Consider the following 12064-nt stretch of genomic DNA (forward strand, 5'->3'; position numbering starts at 1 on the left):
TTTAAAAAGTAGGGGTTATTAATGCCTGAGACTGCTTAAGTAAACCAATCTCTGTGGTCTCTTAAACAGAGTATACTGAGTTCAATGGCTAATGGCTGAAGGTCTGTTCTGAGCTGGTAGTTGCATTGCACAACCCTGTTTTAAAGCTACAGTGTTGCAGACATGATCTTTTGTGTTAAATGTGTTCCATCAAGTTCCATCATTGATTTTCAAAGGTTGATGTTGACTGCGCCACTCCTGGTCTGTCTATACTCACGACTAGTTTAATGACGAGGCATTCCTATGTGTGATTTACATAGAGGCATCCATTCCTCTCTTACATTCCTATGTGTGATTTACATAGAAGCATGCAGTATATTTTCTCTTTTCAATGACGTGCTTGTTGTCCCTGCCAGCGATGTACTGTATATCAGCCTGCCAGCAATGTACTGTATATCAGCCTGCCAGCGACAGTTGCAATAGTCTGTGTACCAGCGAGCCACAATTAAAGCTCCTGGTAATATGGTGTTGGAGGGAGTTCCAGAGTTGTTCATTCTTCTAGAGTTGTTCATTCTTCTAGAGTTGTTCATTCTTCTAGAGTTGTTCATTCTTCCAGAGTTGTTCATTCTTCCAGAGTTGTTCATTCTTCCAGAGTTGTTCATTCTTCCAGAGTTGTTCATTCTTCCAGAGTTGTTCATTCTTCCTGTTTGTTTTCAGTCTCCTGCTGACAGAACACACAAGATCCATGCTGGGGATGAGGTGATACAAGTCAATCACCAGACTGTGGTAAGCACTGCAACTGCGCTGTCCCTTCATAACTTAGAGCAACTCGGTACAGGGATTAAATATAATGGTGATCTGCATCTCATCCTCATGACTTTTCAGAACTCCGAAGGTTAAAGCACCCCTGTGGCCTTAGAGTGTAACCATTCATCTGCCCCCCTGCAATACTAGCCTGTCCCCCTGCAATACTAGGCTGTCCCCCTGCAATACTAGGCTGTCCCCTTGCAATACTAGCATGTCCGCTTGCAATACTAGCCTGTCCCCTTGCAATACTAGCCTGTCCCCCTGCAATACTAGCCTGTCCCCCTGCAATACTAGCCTGTCCCTCTGCAATACTGGCCACATTTATTGGATGTGATATTTCTTGCATCCACCAGAGGCAGTGTTGCAGGGTGACAGGGTTGCACTCTGATGTACCAGCTGTCCTTAGAGATTAAGCATGTTTGAGAGTTCTGTTGAAACAGAAAAAGAATACAATGTGAATGTAAACACGAACAATACATTAGTTAAGATAACTGGCATTTCATACCCATGCCAAGGTGCTCCTTAAAGAATAATGGAGAACCTCTATAACGTTTGATAATGCAGACTTTGGTTTTTCTTGAAGTTGCATTGACAAGGGTTCTGCTTTAGCAAGATTATTCTAGTTGCCAGCACAAGTTAGGTCCTAAACCGAAGAGGCATATTATGCTGTTTTTTTCCCAATAACTGGCTTTGCAAACTGAATGGTAAAATGTTAATTTTAAATCCTGTTGGCACACACTGTACTAATGTAGCTAATCTCTAAACTATAGTAACCCTACTGAAATATGAGAGATACAAATGTGTATGCTGTTACTCATGCTAAATTGCATCACAGAGTATTTCAGCCAGTCTTGCAAGCTAAGAGGGTGTGCATGAACCCTTTAGCATGTTAATCAGCAGGTACACCTCAGTTATCAGGCCCTGTGAAAACCAGGGGTTCATTAGTGCTGGATCCAAGATCTGGTACCTTTTTAATTAGAGAATTGAACCGTTTTCAAACGATAAACCGAAGGGAAAAAAAAAAAAAGATTGTAAAACAGGGCTGGGCAAAGGTGTGCATGCAACTACCCACACCTGCAATAAAGCACAGAGTCCTGATCCACAAGCAGATAAAAACTTGAAGCATATGTGGGAGCTGCTGCAATTCGAGGTCAGTACATTAGGTCTAAAAACAAAAATGCTATCCCTCTTCCTTAGTTCTAATATCCGGTACCTTTTTGTTTACAAATGGACCCCTGTTGAAGGCAATACCATAACATGAAGGGGGCAGAAAAGCCCTTTGGCTTGTTAGGCACAGCAGTGAAAAGCCACGGCTTCCTCTGAGCGATTTCTATACCATCATGCAATGCTTTCAGGGCTCTTTGTGTTTAACTCTTGGATCTTCCTGCTTTTGAAACAGGTTGGCTGGCAGTTAAAGAACCTCGTTGGCAAGCTCCGTGAAGATCCTTCTGGTGTTGTGCTTCTCCTGAAGAAAAGACCCACGGGCAGCTCCAACTTTACCCCTGCGCCACTGAAAAACATGCGCTGGAAGCCTCCTCTCGCACAGGTAACTGCTGTTTATGACTGGGGACCAATTGCATTTACACAAGGACTGGATTAGGACAATGCACTAGGGAAGTTATGGTCGTGATTCATCACAATTTGGCTCACATTAGCTAGCTTCGTGTAAACATTACACCTGACAGCTTGGAGTTTTAATTGCCACTTGCCAGCTGGGGCATGTTTAAAAACCACACCGATACTGCTGGGAGGGAAATGTGTACAATAACAAGTAATCTTTTCACATGAGTTATAATTTTAGATACTCATTTACAACTTCAACTTCAGTTTTTTGTACTGTACTTTTTCTTTCTGCCTGTATTATTTTTAGAATTGTCTGCTAAGAAATCAATAATAATAATAATTTTTGTAACAAAAAAAAAAAAAAAACCTTCTTTGAAAAGTAGAGAGTTGATCACCCAGCAGTCTGCTAGCCAGTTTGGCATTAGCCAGACCAGTACAGAGAGCTGATAACCCAGCAGTCTGGTAGCCAGTTTGGCATTAGCCAGACCAGTACAGAGAGTTGATTACCCAACAGTCTGATAGCCAGTTTGTCAGTTTGGGGTTTGCAGCTCTAGAAGGGTTCATAACTGGCAACGTTTTAAATATTATATTCAGTAATGATTGAACAGATTTGAGCTTTTCTTGAGACATGACTTGCAAAGCTACTGTTTGTTATTTTGTATGTTTATTTAAACAGCATTGCCAGTACATAGCATACATATCAGTACATGGTCCCCTAACTGTACACTGTCATGTTTGTACCAATATTAGATGTCGAAACTAAACTTTCATTGAAGTATCACAAAGTAAAAACATGGTGAAAATGGAAAATAAAAAATGAATCCCAAGCAGCAGCCAATACATTCAATGTGCTTTATAATTTAATTTCAGTGTAAAGTTGCTCTTATGGGTGAAAAGCAGTTGATTAGAGGCCCTTTGCCTATAACATTACAATAGCCCTCTTGAAAGATATTGAGGGCTTTGGTACTAAATGTTAAGATTTTCTAAACTGCCTTTTCCTTGTTTCAGACCAGTCCTTCTCAAAGCTCAGCTCAGTCCCCGAGCAGCACAATGGACACCTCCATGAAGAAAGAGAAGCCAGCTATTCTGGATCTCTACATCCCTCCACCGCCTGCTGTTCCATACACCCCACGGTATGCAGATTCCCACAGAGCAGCTCACAAAGGCTCATTTATACACACTTAGCTGCAGTCGGCACACAATGTAAGACCTAGTGAAATTAATGTGGGTGGGTGAGTTTTGAATTGGTTATGGGGATGCATAAACTATCGATGGTACTGTGTTAAAGTTTATATTGAGCAAACTGGCCAAACAAACGTTAGCTGTAATGAATGTAGGCATGTGTGTTAGTTTTTGTTTTTTGACTCTTTGCCAAAATATGCTGTTACAAATATAATGTAATATAATATATAGTTCTTACTTATTCATCAGCCCAAAACCCACTGAGAAATGGTAACCCCATAGAAACAGAACCTGTATTATAAAAACTTTTTTTCTTTTTTTTCAAATGCTGTGGTAATCAGATGTTTGTTTGTTTGTTTGTTTGTTTGTTTGTTTTTGAAGAGATGGGAAAGGTGGTCTTCACTTCTCTGGAGTGTATAAGAGTCCTTTAAAGCCAAAAGGCTCGGAGTCGCCCAATTCCTTTCTGGATCAAGAAAGCAGACGCCGGTTCACCATCGCTGATTATGATCACCTGGGCGTCTCCCCTATCGAAGCAAGTGTGCTGCCCACAAAGATGAGGGGAAGAAGCCAGTGCCACGGTTAGTCCTGTATAAAGTCTCAGTGGAGCTGCAGTACATTGAGAGGAGGCTGGCACAAAGCAGTCTCCATTGGTTCCTAATCTGTACATAAACAGAGACCCTTTGTTATCAGTGCTTTTCAATAGACTTTAATGCATAACACAATAAATCTGGAAAGAGCATTCGACAACTGGTGAACACCCCTGACCTTTACAATTTTGCTATTAACTGTTGCAGCCTCCTGGGTACAACGTATTGTTGCAGATTTATTTTTAAATGTAATTGCAATACAAATACATTTGAAACCATATAATAGAAGGCAGCTGAAATGAAAGACCAAGGGGTGTTTCCTAACACATTAAAATAATGTTGATATTCTGTAGGAAAGCCTCGTCCTCTCTCAATGCCTGTTGATGGAAGCTGGTTGGGGGCAGTCGATTCTTTTTCAAAGCCATGGACACAAGGAAGAAAAGGTATGTTACACAATACATGATGTGATCCAGGCAGCAGGGAACAGCAAATGTGGAAATAAATGCCTGAGAAGTATCAAGAGATACATAACCAAGCTGTAGTGAGTCTCTAGCATGGGGCTTTCCAAGATGTAGTGAGTCTCTAGCATGGGGCTTTTCTATGCTGTAGTGAGTTTGCAGCGTGCATGGGGCTTTTCCAATTATATATCGGTACAGATTTAAAAAGGCTTGTTAGTAGGTACTGTAAACGAGCTGCTTCCACTCGGGTTCGTTGCCCCTAACTGACCCAGACACAGGAATTGCAGTTTTAGCGCGGTTGCGCACTTTTATTCAAACACAAATAAACAAAAACAAAAATAAACACCTAGCTCTCACGAGCACTAATTAAAACACACAGGAACACACTCAACTATAAAACAGGACAGCTAAGCTGTTTACCTGCCAAAACAAAAAGCAAACAAAAACAAAACACACAGTTTTTCAACAAATAACACGATTCACAAACAAAAGGCTTCCACACAGTACCTTTCTCTTTATACGCTTGCACACACTAGCGGGCTCTCCACACAGCAGCCCCAAGCAGACTGGCTGCTTCCTTTACATACCCTGCACCTGGCTCTAATTTACAATGATTGCCAGGTGCAGGGGATAATTAATAGTAAAACAATTAACAAATTAGTTTTACAGGGAGATTTTAACACTCTCCCTGCCACAAACACACATTTTCCCTGCGCAGGGCTAGTTGCCCTGCCACAGTACATATAAATGTTTGACTTTCCAGGCTGTGCTATTGGAAGTGGCAGTGGCTATACACTTAAGTCTAAACAGTCCCTAAGCGGGACAGTGGCTCTGTCTGTGATAGGGTTACCATGTGGCTCCAGATTAACCGGACGCTGTGAGACAGAACGGGATTTCAAACTTGCCCCTAAATTGAAATAAATGAAGGTGTAAATGAACCATCCTTAGCTACAATTAAGAATGATGCTTAAATACCCGCATGCGCATCAAATAATTGTATTAAACTAAGAATGAATTGCAGCCAGTCGCTATTTTTTTCTGTTTGTTAAAATTCAGTCGCCCATATTATTCTGCAAATACAATCTCGTTGCTCTATCGATAAATTAGCTATTCATTCATTAAGATCTGATCAGAAGCAGCTGATCAGTGTGACTTGTTTGCTGCGCCCAAGCAATTCCACCACAGCAGGATTAATCTCAGCAAAGGTGGAGCTCATTTATACGTGAATTACTTTCAATTTAGGGGGAATTTTGAAATCCCGGTCTGTCTCAAAGCGTCCGGTTAATCTGGAGCCATATGGTAACCCTACTCTGTGATAACAGTCCTGGAACTATATAGCTTACAGGGCACCTGCACTTGTACTGTCATGCCTGTAAGTACCATCCATAACTATTACACACGCAATAGTGCTTCATTTAGAAATACTGAAAGAAACCTAAATTCAATGACAAAAGCTTTGACTAGAAGTCAATGTCTTCTATAAAAAGGCTTCTGGTCGAAACTTTGTCTTTGAATATTAAGTTTCGGTTAGTATTTCTAAATGTCTATGATTATACCTAGTAATGGACCTGGAGTTGACTAGAGGATCGATGTAGAATACAAGTTGAGGTATATAAATGCATTAACTAGTGGTGCCTCTCTGTCATGAGGAAGGAGGTTGGAAGCAGAGCAGCTGTCCTCTTGAGAGCTCCAGGGTGTGGATGGAACATGGCTTATTGTTCTAGATATTACAGCACAAAAAGAGGCTTCTTCTAGGAAACAGCTGTTTGCAGCTGTTAGATAGAAACGATCCAGTAGCTTGCAAAAAGTTTTTAGGGCTAGCTTATTAAACAGTAGAAATCTGAATTTCACTTGGTTACTGTCAGCAAGTTTTGTCAGCATGACCATAGCTATACCATACCTACTGTAGTTGGATCTCAAGTTTATAAGTGGGTCAAATCAGTAACAACAATCAATTAGAATGTTCATAAAACAACCTGAAACTTGGTACATACTCATAAACAACTAATGAGGTACAGAACCCTATTGAAAACCATTGGATCGTAAGTGAGGTCATTTCACAGGAACACACTCATTGACATGCTGTTGTTTAATCCCCCCTTGGATTTTTTGCTTGGGTATTTAATGTTTATTAACCAGCTTTACCAAGCAGTGTTTGCTGGTTTCTGAGTATGGACAGGGCAAGAAATGGAGGGCAACTTCTTTAGGAATCTGTGGTTCATTGCCTTAAAATGAAGTCAAGCCATTGGTTGTATTTCAGGAGAGGACGTCTTGTACAGAAACATGAGCAACGAGTGGATCCCAACGATTATGGAAGAAAGTCCCTCCATGCAGCAGCTCCACAGATCTGTGACTGAAAGGAATTTCATGCGAGGCGTGGATCACATCAGAGGCAGCAGATACTTTGTGAGTTCAGACCTGCACAGCAGCGCCACCATCCCCTACCAGGAAGAGACAGCCCGAAAGACTCCCGTCACCCCTCCCACCAAAACCGCCGCCGCGGAGCCCTCGTTACTGGTCAGTTGGATCACAAGGCTTAAGCTATTGACGCAGTGATTGTGTTGCTTGTGGGACGTCCCTTTCAGTCTCCAAGCTGCTTTGTTCTCCTGTCCCAGTTGTCTTTCTGCACCTTCAGTGTTAAGCTGTTGTGCTGGACTGTTCCTTCAGACTAGTCATTACCCAATGCCTGAAACATATCCGTGCTGCACAGGACTGTGTTGCTTTACCTTGATGGGGGGGGGACTGGCTGCTGTTGCTTCAACAAGTGTCTTGCTTTTGACTGGCTGCCAGTGTATTGCACATGTTTTCACAGGTGAAATAATTCTGATCCAGGACTCATCGACCTTGGTTACTGAAGTTAGCTTTAAGGTGTATACTTATTAACTTAATAAAAAAACTGTCAGGGGCCTTACTGTACAGCTGTGTTGATTTTCACTTGCCAAAGTGTTAAAACAGTTTGTTACATTTCAGTTGGTAGTTTGAAAGCACAGCTGTACACAGAAGTTTTATAATTTAGGATTTAACATGTTGTAAAACAAATTTACAAACTTTGTTTTCAAACTACTTTTTTATATTTAAATATAGTTATGTTTTTTGTTTTGTATTTGTGTGAGGTTTTTTATATTTTTATTTTTTAAAAAATGTTCAAACTGCCAATTGTTGCCTCTAGCACTATGCATTAAGGAAAACATTACTGTTACATTAATCATTTGCAACTGTTTTTCATCTTTTGATCCACTAAATTTCGGATTACAGACAGTTCCACTTTTTATAATATGGGTTACCGTTGTGGTCGTGTGCAGGGGTAGGTGCTCCAGTGCAGGGACGGGTTGTGGTCGTGTGCAGGGATGGGTTGTGGTCGTGTGCAGGGGTAGGTGCTCCAGTGCAGGGACGGGTTGTGGTCGTCTGCAGGGATGGGTTGTGGTCGTGTGCAGGGGTAGGTGCTCCAGTGCAGGGACGGGTTGTGGTCGTCTGCAGGGATGGGTTGTGGTCATGTGCAGGGGTAGGTGCTCCAGTGCAGGGACGGGTTGTGGTCGTCTGCAGGGATGGGTTGTGGTCGTGTGCAGGGGTAGGTGCTCCAGTGCAGGGACGGGTTGTGGTCGTGTGCAGAGGTAGGTGCTCCAGGGGTTAGTGCTGGCTCAGTCGCTTTAGCTCCCATGTTAGTACTCGTTTTGTTCTGTGTTGCAGACAAAACAAAACAAAAACACAGCAGCGTTCGGGGCCGTAAGGGTGTGTACTTGCGTAGCTGCGTCCCCTTTGTACTGCAAAACTCCTCCCTGTGATCAGTGTGGAGCAGCACTCTATCCAATCACCGCACGCAACACAGCTGATCACAATAGAGCTGTTCAGTAGTCTTATAGCTACAGCCTTTTCCCAAGATGGGCGACTTCCGGTTCCGTCCTACTATCGAGTCGGCCCATCCCTGTGAAGGCGTACCACCAACCTTACTTAGCGCCCTTCCTGGTCGGGAGGTAGATTTGCAGCTCGGATTCCTTCTCTGCCGTTCACACCACACTACAGAGATTGGGGGTGCTGCAGTTGGATTTGTTCGATTTAGGTGTTTATTTGCACCTCATGTGCCTTGTTAACCTCAGGGTAATCATCATCTCAATAATACCAAGGAAAAGAAAATGTCTTTTGTTAAACCACACAAATAATTGTCTTCTAAGATATATTCGAATTTGACACGGTATTGCAATCTTGCTGTTAAACTGTATTATACTGATACGCGAGGTGTACCTGAGCTTTCTTTGTAACAAAGCTGAAAATGGTTTATTAAAGGTGCTGTTGATTTACAATGAAGTTTCCTTGTTTTATTAAAAAAAAAATGCTCATCTTAAAAATGTTTACTCAATTTACATGGTATTCTGACTATACAGCGCCATATGTTCTTTCTGTTTTAAGAGCAGTGGGGTTGTGCTTGGGTTACTGTAGTGATCCCTGCAGGCTCTCTGGGGTCAGTAATACTCTTTCTGTACACCAGGTAGTCACAATACGTCTTCAGAGGCCAAGCCGAGGAAATATAAGCACTAGAGTCCTGACATTTGCTGGATTTTCTTTGACCTTCTGAAATGAATTGGGGTCCAAGTGTTCTACCAGATGGTGAAATTGGATATCCATACTGTGGTTGCCTTCTCCTGCTGACTCTAACTTTTTCCATTATTCACATAATGAATATCTGCAAAGATAAAGTCTCTCCTACTTTTTAAACATTAACTTGTGTGACTGTTGCGTAAAAGACTCTGATAGAGCCTGTATGATATATTATATATTTACTTAATAATTAATAATAGTTGAACTAGGCACCTGAACTAGGGTTCTGAACAGGTTTCCCTGCAGCTTAGAAAGTCACTCTCTCTCCACAGTCCTTATTTATGCGACACGGCACACACATACCACGCACATTCCACGGGGGTGGGTAAATCGTCTTCTCATGCTAAAAAGCTGTACAATTGGCAAAAAAACAGTTCTTTATTTTTATGTATTTATTAATTTATTTATTTTGCATGGAAACATGTCCGGAAGTCGTACATTATGCTTCCGAGACTTCGGCAGTGCAAATCTTGTTTGTGATGTAACCTCGCGCAACTTTCTACTATACGTAATGCTAAAGGCTGTACCACCAAGCAATCCTTTATTATCTGAGAGCTGCTGGAATTAGCCATGGGAAGGTTCTGGTGAATAGGAACACATACGCATACAGTAGAAGGGGTTTGGATACCTCTTCATTCAGAATTTTTTTTATGTGACATTTTATTCAAAGAAGCCCTTTACACTTACTTTTGTTATCTTTTTGATTGGTCACTGGATAGCTATTGCTTTAGCCTAGACTGTTCTGTCCCTTAGCAATAAGATGCAATTCATTGTACACTAGCTTTAAGTAGCAAAAAAAAAAAAAAAAGTCACATTTGTACTAAAATATGTATGTTGGCATAGCTGTATTTGTTGAAATCGTATGGACTACCGATATACTGCTGGTTCATCTAACAACAATAGCTATATACCAGTTTCTACTGGCGAGAGCCTTGCACTGTCACTGCGGGATTCAGATTCAAGTATTTATTGTTATTGTAGCATTTTGCAAGAGGCAGAAAAAAGGAGAGACGATTGGTTTCTTTCAATGCTTTTTATTAGCACACTCTCTCTCACACCAGAGTCCACAGCTCTGTCAGCAACGCAGGATACAAGACAGTGACACAGAATGCCGGACACAGCCCCTTTTTATACACTTAGCTCCGCCCCCATATATAAATCAGGGCGCAGATCCTACACACATCCTATTCCATTTACTGACATGTCTTTCACTTTTCTGCCGCAATGGCCCAGGATTTCAATTGTTAAATACATTACATGAAAATAATGTTTTTCCACTAATATTTTAGATCTTCTTCTTATGATTTTCTGGCATTTCAGACAGTTTAGTGTGTTTTTATAACACCTTATATTATTTTGCTGCTTTTGTTCCTAATTTGCAGTGAAATTTATAAGCATTTTACAAAGAATTAAATAAACACACATGGTGAATCTGTCTCACTCCTCACATTTATTTGGCTCTGATGTTGTGTTGAGATTTTCTTTTGTGTCTTGCAGGTGCTCAGAAGAATCCCCAATGCCACGCTCAGAAACGGGTGGGTAAACTTTAATTTGCTTTTGATGATTTCATTTGTAATTATATTGAAATGTCTACCACTTGCTGTAAATTGAAATAACAATGTTTTAATGATCTCTAAATACAAGCTATGTAGTACGGTTTGTAAGTGGTATCCATGCTTGAGTGTACTTGTCATGCTTGCTTCTTGTACTTCGGTAACATTGAAAGGAAATAAATTGGTTACAGATCCAGCATACAGTAAAAACAGATTTATAAAGTATTTGAGAAAGAACACGTGGTGTTGTAGATATTATATACTCTGCCCTGGAACTCATTAAGTCCAATACAGACCCCTTCTGTAATATGGACTGGGTCCTCTGTGTGTTATCTTGCACTACTTCAGACAAGATTTGCATTTGAACTGTGTCCTTATTCTTCGAGGCATCTGTGCAGCTTTTGACGGCATTGATCAGAATATCATTGGGGGTCATCTGGAGTCTGCGGTGGGCTGATCAGTCACTGCCCTTACCTGGTCTCGCCAGATGGTTATTCATTCTGCACTAGTCTTATGTACTCAGAGCTGCCTCAGAGATTCCTATTGATTTTCAGTACTGATGCCAGCGGCTGGTGTGGGTTTCATCAGCAGTCCTGCAGTCCCCAAACTGTCTCTGTGCTCCCTTATCTGTGAGTCACACAACATTCTGCAACTGAAGCAAGTCTGTGGTCTTGCTGCTTGTCTCTGTGCTAATTTAAAGGCATATCACACATCCTACTGTGGTATCTGTTGGTCATAAACTCCTCTAACACTGGCTGTCAGGGACCCAGGAGACACCATCGATCCATCATGTGATGTTCAAGTGTGATCTGTCTCCTGTTACCATCTTCTCATTCTATTCCAGAAGTGCACAGAGAGCCTAATCTATTTCTGCTCTGGCCTTTTTTTTTTTTTTTTTTTTAAAGGGGCTAATCTGTCAATTCAACATTCACGTGCATTTCCTAAATGACACATTTAAAGAGATACTTGGCTTGGATCCAGATCATTATGAATCATTTGATTATAGGCAATGGAATGCACACAACTCTCAAATGACACGATATGTTGAGCTTCAGTGGATCCACATATGGACAAAGAGCTACACCTCTGAGAAATGACTGGCAGATGGTGGAGTAGGGTTTTATCCATATGTGAGGCAACCCTATTTCCCTGTGCGTTGGTCCCTCATATTCTCTATTAGGATATTGTCTTACCTGTTCTGTAAATAAATAACTTGGCAGCTAGAGCACTAACTCTGAAGTAGGGAGGTTCTAGTTGGGCTTCATGGGGTTACAATGCCACATATAAAACGAAAAATCATTACAAAGCAAACAGAATGACATTTTTTTAATTGTGAGGTTTA

The 12064-nt window shown here is 41.3% G+C and overlaps 1 protein-coding gene across 4 annotated transcripts in view; it reads left to right on the top strand.

Moving 5' to 3' along the window:
• The window catches only part of LOC117410695 (connector enhancer of kinase suppressor of ras 3-like), a 90802-nt gene that overhangs the window by 33462 nt on the left and 45276 nt on the right, over positions 1–12064 (top strand). For all 4 annotated transcript variants that reach the window (XM_034017437.3, XM_034017442.3, XM_034017441.3 and 1 more), the window contains exons 8-14: positions 697–765; positions 2186–2332; positions 3358–3482; positions 3913–4109; positions 4472–4561; positions 6837–7093; positions 10667–10704. In XM_034017437.3, coding sequence (XP_033873328.3) covers positions 697–765; positions 2186–2332; positions 3358–3482; positions 3913–4109; positions 4472–4561; positions 6837–7093; positions 10667–10704 — 923 coding nt within the window. The remainder of the gene's footprint in view (positions 1–696; positions 766–2185; positions 2333–3357; positions 3483–3912; positions 4110–4471; positions 4562–6836; positions 7094–10666; positions 10705–12064) is intronic.

This window comes from Acipenser ruthenus, chromosome 6, assembly GCF_902713425.1.
Source record: "Acipenser ruthenus chromosome 6, fAciRut3.2 maternal haplotype, whole genome shotgun sequence".
In the NCBI taxonomy this organism is placed as follows: domain Eukaryota; kingdom Metazoa; phylum Chordata; class Actinopteri; order Acipenseriformes; family Acipenseridae; genus Acipenser; species Acipenser ruthenus.